Source organism: Telopea speciosissima, chromosome 5 (genome assembly GCF_018873765.1).
Source record: "Telopea speciosissima isolate NSW1024214 ecotype Mountain lineage chromosome 5, Tspe_v1, whole genome shotgun sequence".
In the NCBI taxonomy this organism is placed as follows: Eukaryota; Viridiplantae; Streptophyta; class Magnoliopsida; order Proteales; family Proteaceae; genus Telopea; species Telopea speciosissima.
The window spans coordinates 67,839,799-67,865,126 of NC_057920.1; the positions used below are offsets into that span (position 1 = coordinate 67,839,799).

General features: G+C 41.0%; 3 protein-coding genes across 4 annotated transcripts in view; 1 reads left to right on the forward strand and 2 right to left on the reverse strand.

Moving 5' to 3' along the window:
* Nucleotides 1-277: 277 nt before the first annotated feature.
* On the forward strand, nt 278-980 carry LOC122662325 (WEB family protein At1g75720-like). The gene has a single exon (XM_043857923.1). It carries the CDS (start codon nt 319-321, stop codon nt 967-969), a length of 651 nt encoding a protein of 216 aa, XP_043713858.1. The 5' UTR covers nt 278-318; the 3' UTR covers nt 970-980.
* Nucleotides 981-2,804: 1,824 nt separating this feature from the next.
* Nucleotides 2,805-16,104, reverse strand: LOC122662323 (transportin-1-like). Its single transcript, XM_043857921.1, has 9 exons — nt 15,963-16,104; nt 15,798-15,860; nt 15,652-15,726; nt 8,696-8,767; nt 8,499-8,623; nt 7,662-7,713; nt 7,513-7,581; nt 7,363-7,422; nt 2,805-3,597 (listed from the first exon to the last, which is right to left on the reverse strand). Exons 1-9 carry the CDS (start codon nt 16,044-16,046, stop codon nt 3,514-3,516), a joined length of 684 nt encoding a protein of 227 aa, XP_043713856.1. The 5' UTR covers nt 16,047-16,104; the 3' UTR covers nt 2,805-3,513.
* Nucleotides 16,105-17,394: 1,290 nt separating this feature from the next.
* LOC122661514 (nuclear pore complex protein NUP160) overlaps nt 17,395-25,328 on the reverse strand; it is a 169,378-nt gene continuing 161,444 nt past the window's right edge. Inside the window, exons 26-27 of one of the 2 annotated variants that reach the window (XM_043856926.1) lie at nt 18,112-18,288; nt 17,395-17,549 (exon numbers count right to left, since the gene is read on the reverse strand). In XM_043856926.1, coding sequence (XP_043712861.1) covers nt 17,505-17,549; nt 18,112-18,288 — 222 coding nt within the window. In that variant the 3' untranslated portion in view covers nt 17,395-17,504. Of the gene's footprint in view, nt 17,550-17,768; nt 17,981-18,111; nt 18,289-25,328 lie in introns of those variants that run through there. The other variant, XM_043856925.1, reaches the window with a different exon arrangement.

A 25,328-nucleotide genomic window follows, 5' to 3' on the forward strand; every position in this document is an offset into this window, starting at 1 on the left:
AAAGCAATCTCAGGAATGTGAATGGGCCCAGTTGGGTTGATGCTCCTACTTCAAGTGTAAGAACTAAGAACAAGTTCACATGGATTCTGAGGCTCAAACTAGACTCCCATGACCCTTAGGTGAGAGGTCTTCTTCTTCTAACCTCCAAATCCCAATCTCTCTCTCTCTCTCTCTCTCTCCATTGGAGTTTGAAGTATAAGCAAAGAAACTCCAAAGCCCATCATATATCTAATAGTCTCATTTCTTGTTTCATCTTTCACAATGATAATATTCACTAAGTCTCAACACCCCCACCCTTATTCAACCCTGCAAACACTCATGGAACCCTTATCCCCTCCTAGTGAGAAGAGAATCACTATTGATCACTCCAGCACCGTCGACACTTCTCGCCCTTTCCGGTCCGTCAAAGAGGCAGTCGTACTATTCAGTGAGAGGTTTCTAGCCGGTGACATCTACACTAACAAGGCTTACACCAGTTCTAGAGATGATGAACATGCACTAGGGAATACCTTGAAGAAGATAGAAGCTGAATTGGAGGAGACTAAGAGAGAATTGAAGTTATTAAAGGAGAAGGAATCAGAGACAGAGATAGCATTGGCTTCACTAAATGCTGAGCTTCACAAGAACATGTCTAAGATGGCCCAAGCAGAAGCAACCGCAGCGGCGGCCATGGCGAAGGCAGTTACAACAAGAACTCTAGTTGTTAGGGAGAATAGGGAAGATGACATCATTGAGGAGGAAGAGGAGAGGGAAAAGGACCCAATAGTGAGGACACAGAGCTCTGTAACAATAGCTCAACTACTGAGTCATGGGGAGCAAGAAAGTTATTACCATGGAATCACAAAGAAGCAAAAGAAGATGATGAAGAAGAAGCCTATAATTCCTCTTGTGGGAAATTTACTGTTCTCAAGGAAGAAAGGTTCCTCCACCACCCTCCACAATCCTCTCTATTCCTCCTCCATAGTATAGTTGAGTTTGTGTTCAATTTGTACCCATTTTTATCAATTAAGATTGTCAAATAATGGGCCAACTTCAATGACTGAAGATGGTTTCAAGATCAAGCTAACACAAGGTCTTCAACATCAGAATGGGAGGAAGGAAGAGTGTTTGGTGTGCTTGAGGTTAATAATTTTTGTTGTTGATAAAAGTAAGTTAAACCTTTGGTCTCTTTCATTATTTTCCCTAATGATAATGTCTTACAACGTATGCCCAAATCCGGGTTGGTGGAATGCATTCCTGCAACATGGAGAACCATCTAGCCATTCCAGCTGCTGAACAAGTAGGTGACCCTAATTAGCCATGTCATATTTGGTGATCCAACTCATCATATTACCAACAAGATATATTTTCCTTGTATTATCAGTCTTTCATTTTTTTTTTTTAAACATTGAATTTTGGGCATGGATTTTATTCATGCACGATCATGAACAAAACCATTGGATGATAGATGAGGGTCTACGATGCACCCCCTCAATCCCATCCGACGGTTGTGTGCATTGTCGGGCACCATGCACAACCTTTTGCTTTGATTTTTTTTATTACTTTTCGAAACTTAATTTTGTTACTTGGTGAAAACATACCAAGCTAGGTTTTTATTAGGATTCTAAACCTTTATTTTGTCACTTGGTGAATTCTTTCTTAACTGAAACTTACCAAAGAGGATAATGGCTCAAATAAACTGTGTATACAAAATTCTAGCTCAAGTTAAACTGGTAGGTTTCATCAATTTCTTCAATAGTCCTACAGATGAGAAAGTAACCTCTTGCCTAAAGAGGCTGAAGCATCAACATAAAATAATGCATCAAAGGAGCCATGGATAATAATGATATTTATATGAATCCTTTCCCTAAAATACTTCATGTGGGTATTTAAAGATTTTTATAGACTGCTGATCCCTTCCCTCTCCTCCATGAAAGGGTTTTTTTTCCCCCCTTATTGGGACTGTTCTTTCTGCCTTGGATTTGATTTTTTATTTATTTTTATTATGGATCTTCTATTTATGATTTTTTACACACCAAACCAATAAGGAGAAGCAAAAGAGAAGATTTCAATGGACGGCTCACATCTTTAATGAGAGTACTAATATTTGTGACAAAGGCGTGTAGGGCATGCCCTTCCTTTTCCCTTAACCAATATAGTGCCACAGGGGCAAATAAAGCTCTAGAAAATGTTGAAAATATCGATAAATCTTAATAAACTTTAGTTTATTCATTTCAAGTACCATTAATGATTAATATCCATGTGTGGAGTAGCTGTATGTGTACTTCCTTTAAAGACTGTTGTTAACCTGTTTAGGTCGTATATTTAATGAATTTCTATTTTTTCTTTTGGTAAAAATGAATTTCTATTTACATATAAAAAAAGGCAAGAGGACATTAACTAATCATGTAGCCCCTGCACCAACACAATAGCCAATGAAAGTGCCCCAGACACATTGCCTTGGATTCAATTCTCACTGGGGGCTGAATGGTTTTTACACATACGAAGCATTGGTTTATGTGCAGGTGCAGGAACAATGCGACTCGATCTTTTTCCCATAAAAAATATATGGGAAGTAGTTTTCTGTCCGGGAATGTGGCCTACGCCAACACTCCCATGTGTCTCTCTCTCTCCTCAAAACAAGAGGGTAGAAGTGTCTTTTCAAATGGAGAAGAGAGAGATAGACTCATGGAAGTGCTGGCATAGGCCACACTCTCGGACAGAGAACTTTCTCCCAAAATATATAGATAACTATGATTCAGTGCAAGTTCCAACCTTGTTTCAATGTTACTTTATCATGAAAAAATTTTCCACTATTTTGCAGGAAAAAAAAAAGGGCCTACAGGTTAGGAGAGACATTTCATGATTGGAAAATAAAGTACAATCATGGAACAAATAAAATTGATATAAAAAAATGATATCCAGGCCCCCTGGACACCTTCCACCTCTAAGGACAAGCTGCTGCAAAGTAAAAATAAAGAAAATACAGAAAATGTTAAAATGGCAGCTAGAACACAAAAAGACAACAATACGCACTGAATAGACAAAACTTCAAATAAATACACCCACTCCCCCCTTTTGACTAATCAGTGGATTACAGAATAAAACCTATCCACTGACATGGAATAAACATTAACTATGTGAGCAGAAAATGATGAACCAACAGGATTGTGATTTATGTCATTCTTATTAATACATACAACTCAATTGGGCAAAGAATATCTTCAGAGGCAGTTGAAGAGCCGCATATCTGGACTTTCTATCCCCTCTTCACTCTTGAACTCAGCTTCTCCTGTTTCCTAGTGTTTCTTGCATCTCTTAAATCAACAATGTTTCAATGAGGCCAGTCTTCAGCTTCCGGCTTGCACGAGGACCTATGATTGTAGCACCCCCAACAATTTTTTCCTAACCTAAAACTAGTTCAACTACACCATCCCAAGATGCAGAAAATAACATCATCAATAGAGATCTGAAGAAGACTGGAAACTATCACCAACAAAAAAAAAAAAAATCCCACCCATTGGCTGATTACCATTATACAAGATACTTCGATAACCGATCCTTCACCGGAGGATCCAAAGCAGACATGCACTGCTCCCATGCTCCATTACCAAGCATCTGTGAAAAATTGTAGCAATTACATTGTATTGACACCAAGTATAATCACCTTTCTCATTTTTGCTGCAAAATGGAATTAGAAAAAGAATCCACTTTGACAGAAGGGGGGGGGGGGATGATCATAATCAAATAATAAATAGCAATAAATTACGCTTTTGATATCTTTCAGAAGGAGAGCAAGGCAGTTAGTACAATTGCGCAAGGATAGGTCCCCAGCCCAGGCAGAAAGCTTGGGCACCGACATGTGGTAACTGTTTTTCTTTTGTGGGAGACATCGGGTAACTTTACCAACTCAACAAGCATCCTCTAGCTGAGTTGTCTTCTCCTTGGGTGATCCTGGCAAAGTGCTTACCCATTTTTGATAGGCTGCTGCCGCACAAGCATGAATTCTGGCCCAACTCCTACTTTGGGCTCAGTTAAAGCTAACTTTGGCCAATGATTAATGACTAGAAGATATATTATCTGATAGAATTTCTGGATCACCCAAATCATGCCTCTACATGATTGACATAGGAGTAGCCAAGAACAAGAAACATATTTAGGTCCAAAATGTAGAAAATATCCAGTGGTTTTCAACAAGATTATATAGATTTTTTTAATGGACTTGTTACATACACAAAGCTTAGTTAATATTTAATATAATTTCCTGGCTGACAGTAACCCACCCCCTCAAAAATAAAAAATAGACAAATAGTTTCCTTGCTGACACCATGTCACTAATCCATACATATACAATATATCAAAACCTTCAGTTTCCTTGCAATTAGCTGTAATTACAACCTCATACACAACACATGAAAAAAAGAGTTCAGGCTGGCCTAGCCCACCCCACCCCAAGTCAGTTATACATAGATGAGCTGGATTTGAGTTCAAAGGCTTGGGCAGAGATCAAGACTTGGCCCAATCGAAACCTGCAGGGAAAACAGGTAGGCTGGGCCCATCTCAGCCCAGCCAAACCCAACTAAGAAATTAAGTTGATTTTCGTTTTTGGGTCCTGATGGAAAATGAATTATTTTGATGACTATAACGAATTTTATCAAAATATGAATCTGTTGGATCTAGCCCAGTTACAGTTTCTACTCCAGAAGCTAGCAAAACTGAGCTCATGACAGCCACACGACCCACACCTGTAGATTGACAGTCAGCACCGTACTATATTACTACCTAAAAAAAAACCTTTTCTATCAAATACCAAAAGTTTTTAATGTTTTTCTTAAATTAGTAAGTGTTTCCTTCACAGCTCTATCTGCCATATCACAGCTGTGCTGGTTACCAAAATTTATGAAATGTTGCCCACCCAAAGCCAAAAGAAATTTTCCAGAAAAGCTTTGAAAAAATATTCAACTATTCAAAAGTCAACATTGTGGACTCCCTGGTATAACCACTGAAAACATAAGGGTGATACTTCAATACATCTCAGGCCACATGATTGGTGTGAGGCCCCGAAATTGCTCTTATAACGTAGAGGCTGCCCCATGGCCCCCACCTAATTAATTGTCAGATTGGAGAGATTAATACCCCATGTGGCCAAAACAGGTGCACCATGAAGGCAAGTTCGCATTCAAAGGGCCATGCCGACAATTTTTTCCACCTTGCAATTTACATGTTGATTTGACAGGCTAACGCATAAGAAGGCACTTCTAACTTTCTCATGCTAAAAGCTTCATCACCAAACTTGAGATATAAAATAATAAAAAGGAATATAAGTTGGTCCAAAAGAGTACTACGAATCAATTTCTTTTCACAAACCATTTATATCACAAGATTAAATGTCAATTCCCATTCTTTAGCCTGTTAAACCACCAACCCCCCCCCCCCCCTAATGTAAGACTAGAGTGCTAGTCCCAAAAAACCCACAAAATTCAAACAGGAACAGAACCAGAATTCGGAACTTAGGGTTATGATCAAACCATCCAAGTGGGGTTCACCCCACTTGGATCGAGTGTAGAGAACGGTAGGGAAAAGCTTGCCTCAAAAAATTGGTTCAATAATGATGGTTTGATGTAGAGATATCAAATAGTTACCAAAATAGAAGGTTTGGAGAAACCTTCCAAAAGAGTGTTGTTTTGGGCTTCCAGCAGTAACCGAGTGTAAGGCTTGGTGAATGAGGCCTGGTCTGCAAAATTGGACCAATTCTGATGGTTAGAATTGGAGATGGGCGGATGAGAATGAAAATAGAAAGTGAGGGAATTATGGAAATTCCAGGCAGTGGGATGGAGTGGAAGTGGCAATTGAGTGGAGGAAATGGAAGGGGGAGACTGAGTTTCAAAACCCAGCAGAGTTGGTATTGATTTGAAGGTGTTTTAGAATTAGAAGGTTGCAGCCAAAAGAGTTGCAGAGGTGCAGCACAACTCCAATCGATGGATCTCCCAGCAGCAGCAATCATAGTGAATGAGAGAAGTCTTCAGCCTTGAATATTGTTCGCCAGGAATGCAGCAACACACTCGAGTAGCTTTCTGGGCAGAGGGATGGTCACCCAGCAGTCCTGGCTCGATGGAAAAGAAAAAAGAATATACAAAGTGGCAGTGGAGGGGTTGGGATAGATGGATTTGGCTCTCTCAGCCAGGCTCTTTCAGCCCTTCAAGTCACACAAAACTTGAGAAGTAAAATCATACTTGCAGCAAAAAGCTTTTCTCATTCAACTAGTAAAATTGTGGGGAGTGGCAACAACAGCCTTACAATTAATAGAAGGCAAAACTTGCTTCTCAAGAAAATAAGACTACAGAAACTTGACTTATTAACTCAATCTAAAAATTAAAAACTACTCTAATTACTGACTGAACTAAAATAGGAATATAATAGATACTTCACTCCTTCAAGTGGGGACCACTATAAGTGAATATCGGCCCACACTTGAGGTTACAAAATATTGTCAATACTTTGACAATTATGCCCCCACGATTCTGGGTTTGAGAGACCCAGCAACTCTCAGCCCTATTGGCCTGGCCCAACTTAAAGTCAGTTGGCCCTATGGCCCATTGGGTTGGTCCAGCAGTTGGTGCAGTGAACCAGCCCTTCTCCCATGTGTCCCCTTGGAGTATTTCTTGCCAAACAACTTGGCTTCTGCATCACCCCACACCCCCCCCCCCCCGCCCCCAAAGTCTTTTTTTTTTGGCCCTGCACAAATTTGTTGAGCTTCAAAATTCCAACTATTGTTGCTAAAGCATCCCATCCTATATGAAGAAACTGCAATAATCTACTCATTAAAGGAAACTTTCTATGGGTGATTCTAATAGTCAGTTCCTGCCATATTATTACTTAATTTTGAAAGAAATCAGTTCCTGCCATTTTTTTTTTTTTTAATGAATTACTATAGGCTGTGAGTTCTAGAATATACACTAGGGGACACCTCACAACGAGGCCTACAGTAAGAACCCCAGCTTTTTAATATTTGCAACTTTGCCACTTATTCTTTCAAGAATTTCCAGGCACCCACCAAAGTTTCCATAAATGAAACATAAAAAAATAATATAAAAAGCAAAATGTATTACAATTAAAAACAAATTTAAACATTCAAGTTCTCAACTATAACACTATTACTTCTATAATCATATGCATAACTAAATTTTCTCTTCAACAAAAAAAATTTAAGAACGGTAATTCACAAAGCTCTCACAAAGACAAAAGTAATATTAAAAATAAGTTGCAGAGAGTAATGAACTTCCTACTGGAGCATATTGTTACTGAGGTAATATAGGAAGTTCAAACTTTCCTGAAGTAGAAAAGAAAACCACATTTGCCTGCTGCACAAAGAACAGATCTTACCTGTTTATACCCATTTAGCACCTGGCAAACTTCATTATGTAGATCCTGACTCCTTATTTCCTGAAAGACACATACAAAATAAAAAATAAAAAAACAAGAGGAAGGATGAAATCATTTAGAGAATAAATAAAAGTTTTTCGATATTCGTACATGCCAACTTGCAATAGCTTTGCACATATAAACAAGTGAGTTCAAAGCCCCTGATGGATTTGCTCTAACCTGCGACAGTGTGAATATGAACATGTAAGAAATTGCAGGTATTGACTGTCATCTACCTAAGAATCAAGCAACATCTATACCATTGCACATAGACCCCTGAAAGCATCCTCTTTCTCAATATCATCACGTATCCTGTCACATTTGATTCATCATGAGAAGCTGTTTATAGGATTTAGCCCATCTTTTCCAATATCAAATCTATATTTTGAACAAAAAAAGTAAACCCCAAAGCCACAAAAAGGTGCATAAAAACATATGCATACAGAAGACCCCAAAGATGTGAGCCTTAGTGCAGTTGTGATAAGTACCAAGGCTATCAGGCACATGGGGTGAGCTCCACGACATAAGAAAAAAGGCACGTGCCTAAGCACAGAGCCTTCATGGAGTTTCTCCCAGTTACAATGCCCAGATCATATAAACCAATAGACAGGAATAATTATTTATAAATGGATTAGGAGCATATTAGCCAGTACCAGTGCGATCCCAATCCTTGAAAGTGCCCTACATATGGTGCACATTGACAATTAGACTATAGAGAATATTTAAAACAAATTATATAGAAATCTTTCGCCCAAGTGGTCACAGGTTTGAGTCTGGAACAGCCTCTCTGAGAAAGCTGGGGTAAGGCTGCGTACATTATAACCCTCCCTAGACCCCGTAGTGGCAGGACCCTCGTGCACTGGGTACGCCCTATTTTTTATATAGAAAATTTTCGGCCAAAAGATCTCAGAGGCAGGAGACATCAAAATGTAATCACAATCCCTGAACAGGCACCACTTCTACCACTAGCCATTGATAAATCGACAAATTTATAACACCAAAACGAATACCTTCAGAATAACTAATCAAAAGCTTATTTAGTGAATGATCTTGACAATAAAAACCCATTTTTGGAGAAGGGAAGAAGAAAACCTTACATGGATAAAGCAATACACCATGCTTGCATGAAATGCTCCATATGCGGGGAAACAAGCTCTGGACATACCCAGGCAAGTCTTCCAAGAGTGATGGCACTATTTTCAATGAGCGACTTGTTGAGCCCCTGGGCAGAAGGAAGATGATAAAAACCCAGAAGAGAGAAGGACTGAGGATTAGATTGATGCAGGAAGATTACCTCCGCATGTTGGAGAATTGGGACCAAGCATGAAACAACAGTCATCACAATGGGAGATATTTCTTGATGAACCTGAGATTTTGCCAACACAGTCGCATGGTTCAATCATGAAATTAACAAAGTAGCAAAATAAACAGTAAGTACAGCAAACAATGTATATGCTCAAATAAAAAAAAATGGGCATGAGAAGCACTGCAAATGATTACAGATGCCGACAGTATGCTAACATTGCACATATATTTTTGAGAATTTACAGAATCCAAGGTCTTAAATCCATTGATATGAAGACAGATGACTATCCTGCCTATACAATAGTTACCTTTATCATCCAATTCACCATTCTGTTATTAGGTGTCAGTGCATACTTTTTCTTAGTTTATATTATTTTGACCAGCAGCATTTTATTATAAAAAAGAGAAACATATGAGATACAAACAAGGGAACTCCAAACCAAAAGAATCAAACAAACAAAGCTAATCAGGGATGGGGAATCCCCATTTACATAGAAACTTTATGTCCAATCCTCAAAAGGCCTGTCAACATGCACGTTTCCAGACCTTGGAGCCCACAGGAATCAGATATACAACACATTGGCCAGGTATCTATCATGCCTGATCAAGCACTGAAGACACGAGCAACCCTATCATTAGATGAAAACAGATAACAACTCTTGAGTCGCACTCAACAACCAGCCCTAAAGGTGAAAGCTAGCTCGAGACCCTGCTTCAGAATTTGCAACTCGGCCCCTGTAGAGTCAGCAACACTTATGGGGGCAGAAAAGAAAATTATGACCTCATCACTATAGTTTCTAATAATCTTCCCAACTCACTGCTTGCCGAAGGTTACCAAGGGAACAACTATAAAAAAATAAAAATAAAAAAGTCTAAACCAATCCCTAGTAGGGGGATCCGAAATTCTGCATACCTTAAAGCTGTGAGGTCATATGTTTGCTACATCTCTCTAATTTCTTATCACCATAGTTCGAGAACTCGTTTTGTTTCGGTATTTCGAGCTGACCGAAATATCCGAAATATTCGAAATTTCGGATATTACGGTCAAAATATTGTATTTTTTCTGGTATGTTTCGATAGGTCATTTTGGTGGGTTTTAGGCCAAGTTAAGGCCTGAAACTTCATGGAAACCCTATTTTAGGCTATATAAATACATTTAAATGTTCAAATTGCAAAAATAGTCACCCAAAATGGTGTTTTGGATGTGCACCATTGATTGGCAACGTACGGTCGAACCCTAATGTATAACTTAGTTAATTACACATTTACACATACACATTGTACATTAAACAAGTAAATTGACTTGGAACTAAGTTGGAAACATAATGACTCATAAGTTAAGTCATAAATCATAATATTAAGTACAAAAGACATCAAGTCGATAACAAGTTAACAAATAACAACTAAAGAGTTAAGATTTAAGAAGATGATATCAAACATTCCAAATCACAATATGTCAATATCCCCAATTGTCCCCTACAAGGCTATAAGTCAAGTAGTCAACTAGTCATCATTCATCTCAAATGTTTACAAATTTGCTAATAATAACTACTCCGCCGTCCAGGATCAACCCCACTCATGGTCCGCCGGAGCCGACGTGTATTGCTCTCCGACTGTAGGACAAATGCATGCCACGTCATAGTCTGGGAGAAGAAGCGAGTGTAGTCATCCACAGTGGCCATGTAAACTGCATCATCAACATGCTGAAGATAACCTATCCTAGGATATAGGTCACCAAACTGTGAAGAAGTACTACCCACTGATCCACTATGATATGAGTCATATGACGGCTCTGGGAGCATGTACGGGTTGTACGGCTACGGCTGGTGGGTTGGGTAGCCAGTGTAGGAAAAGAAGTCATCCACAAAAGACGATCCACTATATCCTTGTGAGTGGGAGTCATACTCAAAACTGGGAATGGATGGAGAAGATATAGGCTGCTGCCCCCAAGGGTACTGCCCAGGATGCCCTTCGCCACATGGATGTGAATGAGATGAACCATGTTCTGATTGTGCTGGAGATGGACTGCTGTCTACATGAAAAGATGGGGCACGGAAATACCCACTCGATCTACTGTCTCTATCGCTAATACTCAGTCCACCAACAGAGCCAGATAGGGCATCAATGTCCATAAGACTATTATTCAATGGTGTCTAACATATATTTAATTCATCACCATACAATATACTTAACCCCTATTATTTTTTTATTTTTGTTGTAAATAAATCCAATTTTTGAAGTAGAAAAATAAATAAATAATATATATACCAAAAAAAAATTTCGACACCGTGAAGTCGTAGATCGGCTTCCGGTGTCTTAACATATATTTATTTCATCACAAACAAACATGTTGATCAAGCATTTCCCTAAAAAAAATCAATTTTGAGAATATGGTTTTACCTGAAATAGTGGAAAGGCTTCACAAATGTGCTAAGAAGTTTGTTCTCCAAGTGATTCCGGCGTAGATGCGGCAAGGATTCAAGTGGGAAGTGGAAGATTAAAGAAGAAATAAGCTAAAACCTTCAAAAACCAAGCAAAAGAGGAAAAATGCTCTCTATTTCTCAGTCTCGGTCGAAACATGGTATTTTATATAAAGCATTTTCTCGAGATTTTCAAAATCTCGCGAGATTTTGAAAAAATCTCAAAATATCTCGAGAATTTTGATCGAAATTTAGTATTTTTTTTATTCGAGGGGTCATTTCGTTTTGAGCAGGTCGAAATTCTTGAAATCTCGATCAAGATTTCGCGAGATTTTGAACTATGCTTGTAACCATAGTTCGAGAACTCGTTTCGTTTCGGTATTTCGGTCAAAATATTGTATTTTTTTTGGTATGTTTCGATAGGTCATTTCGGTGGGTTTTAGGCCAAGTTAAGGCCTGAAACTTCATGGAAACCCTATTTTAGGCTATATAAACACATTTAAATGTTCAAATTGCAAAAATAGTCACCCAAAATGGTGTTTTGGATGTGCACCATTGATTGGCAACGTACGGTCGAACCCTAATGTATAACTTAGTTAATTACACATTTACACATACATATTGTACATTAAACAAGTAAATTGACTTGGAACTAAGTTGGAAACATAATGACTCATAAGTTAAGTCATAAATCATAATATTAAATACATAAGACATCAAGTCAATAACAAGTTAACAAATAACAACTTAAGAGTTAAGATTTAAGAAGATGATATCAAACATTCCAAATCACAATATGTCAATATCCCCAATTGTTCCCTACAAGGCTACAAGTCAAGTAGTCAACTAGTCATCATTCATCTCAAATGTTTACAAATTTGCTAATAATAACTACTCCGCCGTCCAGGATCAACCCCACTCATGGTCCGCCGGAGCCGACGTGTATTGCTCTCTGACTGTAGGGCAAATGCATGCCACGTCATAGTCTGGGAGAAGAAACGAGTGTAGTCATCCACAGTGGCCATGTAAACTGCATCATCAACATGCTGAAGGTAACCAATCCTAGGATATAGGTCACCAAACTGTGAAGAAGTACTACCCACTGATCCACTATGATATGAGTCATATGACGGCTCTGGGAGCATGTACGGTTTGTACGGCTGCGGCTGGTGGGTTGGGTAGCCAGTGTAGGAAAAGAAGTCATCCACAAAAGACGATCCACTATATCCTTGTGAGTGGGAGTCATACTCAAAACTGGGAATGGATGGAGAAGATATAGGCTGCTGCCCCCAAAGGTACTGCCCAGAATGCCTTCGCCATATGGATGTGAATGAGATGAAACATGCTCTGATTGTGCTGGAGATGGATTGTTGTCTACATGAAAAAATGGGGCACGGAAATGCCCACTCGATCTACTGTTTCTATTGCCAATACTCAGTCCACCAACAGAGCCAGATAGGGCATCAATGTCCATAAGACTATTATTCAATGGTGTCTAACATATATTTAATTCATCAACATACAATATACATAACCCCTATTATTTTTGATTTTTGTTGTAAATAAATCCAATTTTTGAAGTAGAAAAATAAATAAATAATATATATACCAAAAAAAAATTTCGACACCGTGAAGCCGTAGATCGGCTTCCGGTGTCTAACATATATTTATTTCATCACAAACAAACATGTTGATCAAGCATTTCCCTAAAAAAAATCAATTTTGAGAATATGGTTTTACCTGAAATAGTGGAAAGGCTTCACAGATGTGCTAAGAAGTTTGTTCTCCAAGTGATTCCGGCGTAGATGCGGCAAGGATTCAAGTGGGAAGTGGAAGATTGAAGAAGAAATAAGCAAAAACCTTCAAAAACCAAGCAAAAGAGGAAAAATGCTCTCTGTTTCTCAGTCTCGGTCGAAATTTCGACCGAGACTATCGAAACATGGTATTTTATATAAAGCATTTTCTCGAGATTTTCGAAATCTCGCGAGATTTTGAAAATATCTCGAAATATCTCGAAATCTCGAGAATTTCGATCGAAATTTAGTATTTTTTTTATTCGAGGGGTCATTTCGTTTTGAGGGGGTCGAAATTCTCGAAATCTCGAGATTTCGCGAGATTTTGAACTATGCTTATTACAGCCCCAATAGATACCCCTCTAAAGATAACAAAGTAGAGGCCCACAAAGCTGCCTGACAAATCATTGAATAAAACACCTGATTCATCTCTTTGTAGACATTAATTATGAAAGAGTATTGTTTCTTTCCATCCAAAGACCCCAATCCACTTAAAGGAGAAATTAGCTCCACAATAATCTTCATCTTTGGGACACAGGAGGTGGATGCCACTCCCTAATGAAGTCAGCAACATCTGGGGGCAAACATCAATATACCAAAAAGATCAAGAAATTAGTTCCAAACCTGTCTAGCAAAACTACTGTACAAGAACGGGAGAGAGACTCACTTACTCTCCCTCAAGCATATTAGACGCTGTTCAGTGTAGAGGATTGTTTGCTACCGTTTCATCTAAAAGCTCGAACTGTTAGGGAAGGGCAGCATCAATGTATACATCATCACTCCTCCGCACATGCAGGCCAAGATCCCATGATCCTTGCACGTGGAGCTCATGCAACATTTCCTTTGCATGGCACCGAGGGAGAAGAAATGTCGGGAATACTCTTCTGGTGCACTTCACAGGAGTCGAACACTTGACCTCCCTACTCTGACACCATGTTCACTACCATTTCACCTAAAAGCTCGAACTGTTGAGGAAGGGCAGCATCAATGTATACATCAACAAGGATAGATCCCATCTCTCAGAAAGGTTATCCTAAGAGTGCAAATTTTGAAGACTCCCCTCCCAAAGTAGAGGCTTATACTGGAGGGGAGCAGATATGCACCAGATTCTTCTAAAAGGGGAAAGTTGGGGAAGAATGGGTGGTCTGCCATCAGACAGGAAGATTTAATGAGAATATGAAAGTAAGCAGTGGCCTCTATTGAGAAGATACAATCATTTAACAATCTCAAATTCTCTAACGGATCTTCTAAAACCAAGCGACCATGACAGGCCACCAGCCCACCACTACTCAACAACACACAGTGCAGCTGTGGAAAAAATTACAAAAAGATTCCCCCCCCCCCCTCCAAAAAAAAAATAAATTTAAATCCTCCCAAAGCATCCCTCTCTCCCCATTGCCGACTTGAAACTTAAAGCACCTAACCATCTTTGGTCCACCACTAGAGATGCTTTTACAGAAACTAGATAAAGTGGCCCTCCAATTACAGACCATATCCCATCCATTCCCATTTCTGTCATGTCTCGCCTTAATGACTCTGCGCCAAAGGAATTAGGCTCTCTAGGGAACCTCCAAGCTCATTTGGCAAGAAAGATATCATTCCTCACCCTCAAATTGCCTGGTCAAACCCACTTCCTCCAGATCATTTCAGAGCCAACAAGGTGAAGCTCTTATGGACAGACTAAGGAAGGCTGTTTCCAACTGAAGATCATTCTCCTGCGACTAAGGAAGGATTGCAACAATTCCCCTTCCTTTCTGAAATTTGATTGGACTTATAAAGAAGTTCAATACCACCTGGTTGAGTCAGGTGTTTTAAAGAAGTTAATATCCAGCTGGTATGTGGAACATCTAGGGGTAAAAAAATACAGTGAAGTGAATTTGTTTGGTTTTTTTTTTTTTGTTGGGGGGGGGGGGTTTGGTGGGTTGGAGGATGAAAAACAAACAGTTAATCTATCATGGGTTTGGAAGTATGGTTAATTTGATTAAATAATTCTTCCACAGGAAAGTGACATGTTTAGGAATAAAAGCTAATAATAATGTCCCGTCTAGGAGATAATTCTATGTTAAAGAATCTGTTCAAGTCATAATTTTTTAACCTGGGAAGTGTTACATCTCTAGTAGTTTGTTTCAAGTAATCAAGTTGTTCATAAAAAGTTGTCTTCTGCCTTAGAAAATTGGAAAGGATAAGTGGATACTTTTAGGAGCTATTTGATGTTCTTTGGGACCAGCAATGGCAATATAGACGAGTTAGCCTTGTATTATGAGGTAGACAATGGAAATATGAAAATCTTCCATATCAAAAAAATAGAGAAGAAAACTTTTGATCAAATCGGATTCCACAATTGCCCATCGATCCCTGTCAAAAACAAACAATTTCAGTGGAAGGTCCACATCTTTTTTTTTTTAGAATTAGTCTGGTTTTCTCTCAAAGGAGACAGCAAGCCATCACTGCTTATATACGCCTAGTATTATGAGGTAGAGAATGGAAATCTGAAAATCTTCCCCATCCTTGAAGCGTGACTAATATTTGTATTATGAGGTAGGGAATGGAAATCTGAAAATCTTCCACATCCTTGAAGGGTGACTACTTTCTTTTCTTATCATCAACAATGAAATTCATTTCATTTGTTGTAATATCCTTTAAGCTTTTGGTCATAACTCAGCAGTTACAGCACTGAGAGACAGTTCGACACTACAGCTTTGTTTGACGGCAGTGTCAAAGCATGAACATACCTTAACTGCTAATTCCCCAATTGCCCAGCATGCATTGTTTGCCACCGAAACAGTCTTCTTCATCTCAGGGGTACTCTGCACAAATCACATACCTTGTCAGACAACCAACAATGATGTTTTGAAACATGAAAATAAATTCTGCATACCAGTTGCTTCACTGCAACATTGAGAAATTCTGCCAAATGTGGATGCAAATGTACAGCACAAACCTGGCCATTAATTATCACAATCCCACAGGTTATTTTACAAGCAAGTAAGAATATAACACTAAAATCATATCTAAGCCTAAAATTATAGATGTTTCAACTAACTCTTGCAAGGTCTCCTAGAAGAGCAAAGGCACTTTGCCGAACATCAAGAATGTCATCCATGCAACATTGTAGAAGTAGATCCATCAAATTGCAGTTTGCAACCTACAAAACAACTTCTATCAGAATGGGAGCACTTTTGTTGAGAGAGAATAAAGTGTGAAAAGAATAAGTACCACAATTTTCAGCACTCTTATCAAGGCGACCCAAGGCACCCGCTTAGGCGCATTAGGCTTAAAATATATGTGTTACCCTAAAACCCCTAAACCCCTGCATTTGCCTAAACCCCTAAACCCCTACATTTGAGTCAAATTACCCTAACATCCCTAAAAATGACTTAGACCCTTTAACCAAATGCTGAAGGAGGTACTGCTCACCTTCCCCAATCACAGCGGTCCCGCGAGCCAGTTAGCAGGCCGTGGGGGTCTAGGGGGCAGGCAGCCGCCCTGCGGGGGGGGTGTAAGGTGGCTGACGGAGCCCCTACAAAAAATTTTATGGACAATCAAAAGGGAGAAAAATATCCCAAAAACCAGCCTAATTGGCCCAAACTGGCCCAGAAAAGCTAAAAAATGCTTAGTGACGTCATGCCCAGAGCACAACGTCGTGGTAACCTATCACGGCACCATGCAAAAGGACAGATGTCAGCAAAGTGACATCATCCACGACACCATGTAAAACCCTTCCACGACGCCATGATCAGTGGATAACCACCTATAAATAGGGAGACCCCCCTCCATTTTGAAGCAAGAGATGACTAGGAAGAGGGTCCCAACCCGTTTTTTTTTGCCTCCATTCAAATCCCTTTGAGTGATTTTTGTGAGGTTTCTCTCAAGTTGCGGGAAGATCCTTCGATTACCTTATTTGAAGAGGGAGTGCTCCTGTTATACCCGCACCCGAGAGCCTATTTGTTTATTATTTATTCTTGTGGTGTGTAGACTATGCTGCCTTGTTTGTCGGTGAACCTTGCATTATGATGGTTAACTGATAAGTTACTAAACCTATTTTATTGCTTGTTTCCTTCCTCTCAAAGTCCAGGTAAACTAATTGTAACTATACAGATTTTACCACAGGTCATTTTATGCAGTTGATTCATGTAATTTGAATTAGCTCCATATTTTAACTTCTAACAGTTTATTATAATGACTTGGATGAAGTACTCTACCAAACCCCCCCCCAACGAGTCAGAGAATGTACCATATTGCCTCAATTCAGTGTCCACAAGGGCTTACCATATTGCCTCAATTCAGTGTCCACAAGGGCTTAACATGGTACTGGTTGCTACTATGGGTGAATAGGATAACTAATTTAGTGTTTTGTAATTTAATGATGTCTCCAGTCACAGAGGTAGAAGGCTTTTCCAAACAACTTCACTGTATCAGTGAACTGAATGCTATACCAATCTTGAATAATCTTAAACATGAATATTTCCGATACAGAGGAAAAAACGAAGGTCAAAATGGTTCAGTGAAGCTATATTTGCTCTCATTTCTATCATGTGTTAGCTCTGGATCTTGATCTGGCAGAGAAGAAACTTCCGGAAGCTTCTTAACTGAATGCTGAAGACAGAGCATCACGTGAGTCCACCTTCATCTGCAAACCAGAGAAAACAACAGAAATCTTATATACTTGCAGAAGATTAAGTTACATATGAATAAGAAACATGTTTAAAAAAAACATGAATGAAAGGAGCATATACTACTGTAAGATGGTTCAACCTTTAAGTGAACTGAAAGGTTGAACCATAGGTAGAAGGCTTTTCCAAACAACTACACTGTACCAGTGAACTGAATGCTATACCAATCTTGAATAATCTTAAACATGACCATTTCACCAGATTTCTACTAGAGTTCCATGAGCTATTTCCAATACAGTGGAAAAAACAAAGGTCAAAATGGTTCAACCTTTAAGTGAATCTATATTTGCTCTAATTTCTATCAAGTGTTAGCTCTGGATCTTGATCCAGCAAAGCAGAAACTTCCTGAAGCTGCTGAAGACAGGGCATCATGTGAGTCCACCTTCATCTGCAAACCAGAGAAAACAACAGAAATCTTATATAATTGCAGCAGACTAAGTTACATATGAATAACTTAAAAAATTTACCAGAAAAAGAATAACTTAAAAAAAAAAATGAATGAATGAAAGGAGCATATACTAGTGTGAGATGGTTCAATAGAGCTCCATGTAGCAGCTTCTTGAGTGTGTCACATTGATCATTCATCATTTGGCCTGCATTGCTCAACTCTTCCAGGTGGCACCACAGGCGCTCAACCGCTGTGTATGGGAACCAAACAGCAGATATCTTTTTCCGTTTAATTATATCTGCTGGTCTCTGTAAAGATTAATAGCAGCATCTTCCTTTAGTACATGTTGGAGAAACAGAGCCCATATAAAATGAAGAAGTAATAGAGATAAGAGAACAAGCAGAGAGTAAACATGTTTGCTTAGTAGTGAAGTAATAAAATCTTAGGTCTTTCACATTAACTTTTAGGGAAAATATCATCCCCCTCCCCTCTAAGTTTGCCTAATATCAATCCAGTACCCAAGTTTTGAAAAATATCTACCCCCTCCCCTACTTTATAAAGATTCTATCAACCGTACCCTAACCGTTAAAAAATGCCATTAAGGGATGATGTGGCATGTACAAAATTTGTAAAACCCCAAAATACCCTTAACCCAACCCTAACCTAACCTAACATTCTCTCTCCTCTCTCACTCCTCCCCATCCCTCGTTTCTCTTTCCTTCTTTCTTCTCCGATGAACACCACCACCTTCACACCTGCAACTCTTCTTCTTCAGCAAAACCAGTGAAAGAATCACATAATCAAAATAAATAGAAGCAAAGTGGAAGTCCTAGTTGCATTTGAAGGGCCTCTGAAGTAACTAGTTGCAGAAAATAAAAGTAAACGAAATTGAATTTTGAATAGTTAATTAATCCTCTATATCCAGTTCGTGGATATTCGACAATGAAATCTCAGGAGAAAAGTTAGACAGTGCAGAAAATCTATTGTTTTTTTTCCAGAATTTCTCCTCCGTTCTATAGTTCTATTACGAACAGTTGGATTTTCAGAGAAAGAAAGACTGTTCTTCCCTTTTTTTCTCTTACAAATAGTTTTTCTCTCCGTGGATTCCAGAGAAAGAAACTCTACCAAAACCCAAATGACCCAACTGGTACAACTCCATCCAGACACTTTCAGCTTCAATTCCCGCACAGAAATTTTCTTTCTGCTCTGTTTCATCATCAATTTGGAATTGACAGTTTCCCTCTTCCATTGCCCTTTCTTGCCTAAAATTTCCATTTCTCTCAATCAGTCCATCCCTTTCTCTCCCTTTCCTTCTCTCTTCCCTTTCAGATTTGTGACCCTTCTTTTTCTTTTTCTCTAACCCCAATCTTGTTCTACTTACAGGGGGTGGGAAAAAAAACATTCTTTTAAGTTCTAGTAAGTGTTGGTTGGGCTGTTAATCTAACTTTGTAGAGTGAACAAGAAGAGAAAGAAATATCAGGGATTCGTGAAACAAACCAATCAACAGTAGTCCTTCCATTGGATCCAGTATTGAAACATGAAGAAAATCCCAAGATCGGGATGACCACCATAGCTCCTCCTGCGGCTGATGAATTGGAATCCACCCCCGTCTTTGTCGACGGTGCTTCTGAAGAACAGTCATTGAAAGCCGCAGCTGTTGATCAGACGGGAAACATAGAGAATTATCAGAAGGAAGAGAGAAAAGAAAAGTTCTAGGTGTGACGGTGGTGGTGTTCGCCGGAGAAGAAAGAAGGAAAGAGAAACAAGGGATGGGGAGGAGTGAGAGAGGAGAGAGAATGTTAGGTTAGGGTAGGGTTAAGGGTATTTTGGGGTTTTACAAATTTTATAAATGCCACATCATCACTTAATGGCATTTTTTAACGGTTAGGGTACAGTTGATATAATCTTTATAAAGTAAGGGAGGGGGTAGATATTTTTCAAAACTTGGGTACTGGATTGATATTAGGCAAACTTAGAGGGGAGGGGGATGATATTTTCCCTAACTTTTATGTATTATTATGGACCTGCAACAGATTATGAAGGATTTGAATGAAAGAAAGTAGACTACTGTATAGTGCCTCACAAAATCGTTCAAGTAATCATGCAACTAAACTGACCTACATCAACAAAAATTCCTCATCACCCACCAAACACAGACCCCCAAAAACGACAACACCCCTCCCCTTCACCCAAAAAAGGGGGGGGGGGGGAAGTAACTCATCCCACCATGAGTAAAATATTCTCTTAGTGCAAATTAAGGTATTTAATCTTTTTTTTTGGTGGTTAAATAATAAACTACCAAAACGAGGAAAAGATAGGGGGGGGGGGGGGAATATACAAGGGGAAAGCAGAAAGGGAGGGGGGGGGAGAAAAAAGCCCCAAACCAAACTAAGAAAGGGCGTGGGACCGTAAAAGAGCACTATCTAAACCCTAGGAAACACCAATACGCCTGTTCCTTAGGGAGTCACAAAAGGCCTTATGGGGGAGAAGAGTCAACTTACAGGAAACATCCAAAGAGATGGCTTTCCAAATCTGATCATAGGACCGAGAACTGGAGGTCCATCTCTTAAGGTTCCTCTCCATCCAGATGTGGTACAGGGCAGCACCAAACACAAGCTTACCAACAATGTCGCAGACAGAACATCCAGGGAAGGTCATGACTATCCAGAGCCATTCTCTAGCGAAGGGGAGGGGTCTCCTGCTGCGAGGCCAAATAGAAGAAAAGGATTTTAGCCAGATGGTAGAAGAAAATGGGCAAGCAAAGAAAAGGTGGTCAATGTGTTCAGAACCGTTCCAACAAAGGATGCAAGAAGGGGAGACTGGGATTCTACGGTGAAGGAGAAAGACTTGGGTGGGAGGCAAAGGTTTAGGGTTCTCCAGGCTAAGAAGTTATGGCGAAGGGTGTAACCTTTGAACCAGACTAGCTTATGCCAAAGGAAAGAAGGGGCCTGAGTTCTAACAAAGTTCCAAGCGGATCTAAAGCTAAAAAGGCCGTTAGGGGAGGGGAGCCAAATAACCTTGTCTAATCGAGAAGGGGGGGGGGGAGGGGGGGACCAGGAGCCATGAGAGATAATGGAGGAAAGGGGAGCGGACTTGGGGATGTCGGTGGAGTAGATAGATCTAGCCCCAAAGAAGTTGTAGAGGATCCATTAGGGTGCCAGGGGTCAAGCCAGAGAGAGATGGAGGATCCATCAACAATAGAGGAGGAGGTGGCCCTAAGAGCCAAGGGCGGAGGAGGATCTTGCGCCAGACCCAGGAGGAATCATAAGGAGTGGAGATGGTCCAAATGGAGTCATTCTTGAGGAGATGGGAGTAGACCCAATGAACCCAAATGGAGTCAAAGGAGATTTTTCCAAATAAGCTTCAGAGTTCCAGGCATATTGGAGTCATGGATACGGCGGATGCTAAGGCCTCCTTCAGATTTGGGAAGGCAGATGGATTTCCAGCTAATTGGGTGGAGGAATTTGGAAGTTTCCTTCCCTTGCCAAAGGAAAACACATAAAAGGTTCTCCATGGCTTTGATGGTGGTTTTAGGGAGGCCAAAGATACCACACCAATAAATGTAGGAAGATTGAAGGACTGATCTAATGCATTTGAGCTTACCTGCATAGGAGAGAAGTTTGCCTTTCCAGAGTTGGAGGCGATTGTGGATATTGTCAAGCATGAGGGTGCAGTGGTGACCAGAGAGCCTAGCAAGGATGAGGGGGAGGCCTAGGTATTTCATTGGTAGGGAGCCCAGGGAAAAGCCTGTCAGGCGCAGAAGGTAGTCTTTATCGGAATTCGAGATCCCAGAGAGAAAGAGCTTGGATTTAAGGAGGTTGATTTGGAGGCCAGAAAGACTCTTAAAGAGATGAAGGGAAGACATGATGGCAGAGATAGAAGAGGGAGAGGCCTTGGAAAAGATCATTAAATCATCCGCAAATGCCAGGTGGATTTGATTGAGGTGCTTACACTTGGGAATAGGGGAGATGAGGTGGAGGTTAGTTTTGGCTTGGATGCTCCTCGTGAGGACTTCCAGGGCCAGAGAGAAGAGGAAGGGAGAGAGGGGGCAGCCTTAACGGATCCCGACTTGAGAGTGGAAAAAACCTGCGGGGGAGCCATTGACAATAATAGAGAAAGAGGGGGAGGAGATGTAGGCAAAGATCCACCTGATGAAAGCCTGGGGGGGAGGGGAAGCCCATTTTGGGCAAGCACATCGCAGATGAAGTCCCATATGAGGGAATCAAAAGCTTTGTGGAGGTCAATTTTCATAAGGGCAGCGGGCGAGTGGGATTTTCGATCAAAGCCGCGCACAATTTCAGAGCAGAGAACGATATTGTCCGCAATGCTCCTACCAGAGATGAAAGCCGATTGATTTGAGCTGACTAAGGAAGGGATGACAAGTTAGATTCGGTTAGCCAAGATCTTTGCAATGAACTTGTAAAGAAGATTGCAGAGAGAGATAGGCCGAAAATCAGATAGAGAGGAGGCTCCATCTTTTTTAGGGATGAGGCAGAGAAAAGTCTGATTAACCTGGGCAAACTGGCTAGGATTAAAGAAGAAGCTGCAGACAGCTTTGAAGAGGTCCTCTTTGATATGATCCCAGCAGCTTAGGAAGAACCCCATACTAAACCCATCAGGGCCCGAGACCTTGTTGGATTTATGGGAAAGGATGGCCTTGGAGATCTCAACGTCCGAAGGGAGGGCAAGGAGAGAGCTAGCCAAGGAGGGGACAAATTTGTTGATTAAGCCAGGGGGAAGGGGGGGGCTTAAAGAGGGAGGTGAAAAAGGAGGCAACCTCAGACTTTTTTTTTTTTGATGAATAAATATATTACCATACCCCAGGGGGGGCAGGGAGAAAAAAAGGGGGGGGGGAATGTACAAAGAAGAAGGAAGGAGAGAAGGGGGGGAGAAACAAACACCCAACCCAGCCTACGCAGAGGAGGGGGAGCGTAAAATAGACAAATCAAGACCCCAGGAGACAACAATATGCCTGTTCCTTGGGGAGTCCAAAACCGTACCCAAACGGCCGCAACTAATCTTTAGAAGAAACGTCAAAGAAGAAGGCTTTCCAAATCAGGTCAAAAGAACAAGAGTTGGAAGTCCATCTCCTAAGGTTCCTCTCCATCCAGATATGATAGATAGTAGCACAGAAGGTCAGCTTACCAATAGTGTCACAGACAGAATTCCCAGGAAAAGTAGAATTCAACCAGAGCCATTCATGATCAAAGTCCAGGTGTCTCCTACTTCTGGTCCAAATGAAGGTAAGGGCTTTTTCCCAGATGGTGGAGGAGAAGGGGCAAGCAAAGAAAAGGTGGGCTATGTCTTCAGCACCATTCCAACAGAGGGCGCAGGAGGGGGAGATAGGGATATTGCGGTGAAGCAAAAATGGTTGGGTAGGGAGGCTAAGCCTTAAGGATCTCCAAGCGATGAAACTGTGACGAGGGATATGGCCCTTGAACCAGATGATCTTGTGCCAGGGGACAGAAGGGCTAGGGTCTCTAATAAAATTCCAAGTTGATCTGGAGGAGAAATACCGGTGGGGGAGGGAAGCTAAATAACCTTATCAACTAAGGGGGGGGGGGGGGAGGAAGGAGGGGGAGGGGCGGGAGAGTCTGCCAAAAAAGGGGGAGGATAGAGGGGTTAAGATCAGTGGGAGGGGACCAGGAACCAGAGGCAATGAGGCAAGAAAGGGGAGCGGCTTTTGGGAGACCAGAAGAGTAAATTGCCCTAGGCCCGAGGAGATTGTAGAGGATCCCAAGGGGGTGCCAAGGGTCAAGCCAGAGAGAGATGGAGGAGCCATCAACAATGGAAGAAGAGGTGCCACAGAGGGCAAGAGGCCGAAGAAGGATGATTTTGCGCCAGATCCAGGAGCAGTCTGTGGGAATCTTGACAGTCCAAAAGGAATCCGATTTGAGAAGATGGGAGTATACCCAATTTACCTAGATTGAATCTTGACGGGAGGAGATTTTCCAAATAAGCTTAAGGATGCCCGCAGTGTTGGAATCGCGGATACGACGAATGCCCAAACCCCCTTCGGATTTGGGAAGGCAAATGGATTTCCAGCTAAAAGGATGGAGGAATTTGGATGAGTCAGAACCTTTCCAGAGGAAGGCACAGAAGAGACGCTCCATTGCCTTGATGGTGGCTTTAGGGATGCCGAAGATGCCACTCCAATAGATGTAAGAGGCTTGGAGGACAGACTTGATACATTCCAGTCTGCCAGCATAGGATAGGAGTTTACCCTTCCAAAGTTGGAGCCTTTTGCGAATGTTGTCAAGCATGGGAGCGCAGTGGTGGCTGGACAATCTTGCAGGAATAAGGGGAAGGCCAAGATAATTAACAAGGAGGGAGCCAATAGAAAACCCTGTCAGGTGTAGAAGAGACACTTTAACCGACTCAGGGATGCCAGTGAGGAAGATTTTGGATTTGAGGAGATTGATGCGGAGTCCCGACAGGGATTCAAAGAGGTAGAGAGAGTCCATGATGGCAGAGATAGAGGAGGGGGTGGTCTTTGAGAAGATCATCAGATCATCTGCAAAGGCCAGGTGGGTCAGATTTGAGTGCTTGCATTTGGGGATAGGGGAGATAAGGTGGAGATCCGTTTTGGATTGAAGGCTTTTAGAGAGGACTTCCAGAGCCAGAGAGAACAGGAAGGGCGACAAAGGGCAGCCTTGATGGATGCCCACTTTGGAATGAAAGAAACCGGCCAGAGAGCCATTGACGAGGATAGAGTAGGAGGGGGTAGAAATGCAAGCATAGATCCATCGGACAACAGCAGGGGGAAAGCCCATTTGGGCAAGCACATCACAAATAAAGTCCCAACGAAGGGAATCGAACGCCTTGTGGAGGTCAATTTTCATGAGGGCCACCGGGCAGTGAGTTTTGCGGTCAAAACCTCAAACAATTTCAGAGCAAAAGATGATATTGTCTGCAATGCTTCTGCCAGAGATGAAGGCGGACTGATTAAGGCTGACAAGGGAGGGGATGACTGCCTTAATCTTGTTAGCAAGGATCTTTGCAATGAATTTGTAAATGAGGTTGCAAAGGGAGATAGGTCTAAAGTCAGATAGGGAGGTAGCTCCATCATTTTTAGGGATGAGGCCGATAAAAGTCTGATTGACCTGAGCAAGCTGGCAGGGTCTGAAGAAGAAGCTACGAATGGCTTTAAGAAGATCACCTTTGATCTGATCCCAACAGCTAAGGAAAAAGCGCCTACTGAAACCATCAGGCTCCGGGGCCTTATTGGATTTATGGGAGAGGATTGCCTTAGTGATTTCGTCATCAGAGGGGATGGCAAGGAGCAAATCCGCAAGATGAGGGGGAACAAATTGGTTGATGAGGCCAGGGGGGAGGGGAGCAGGGGAGA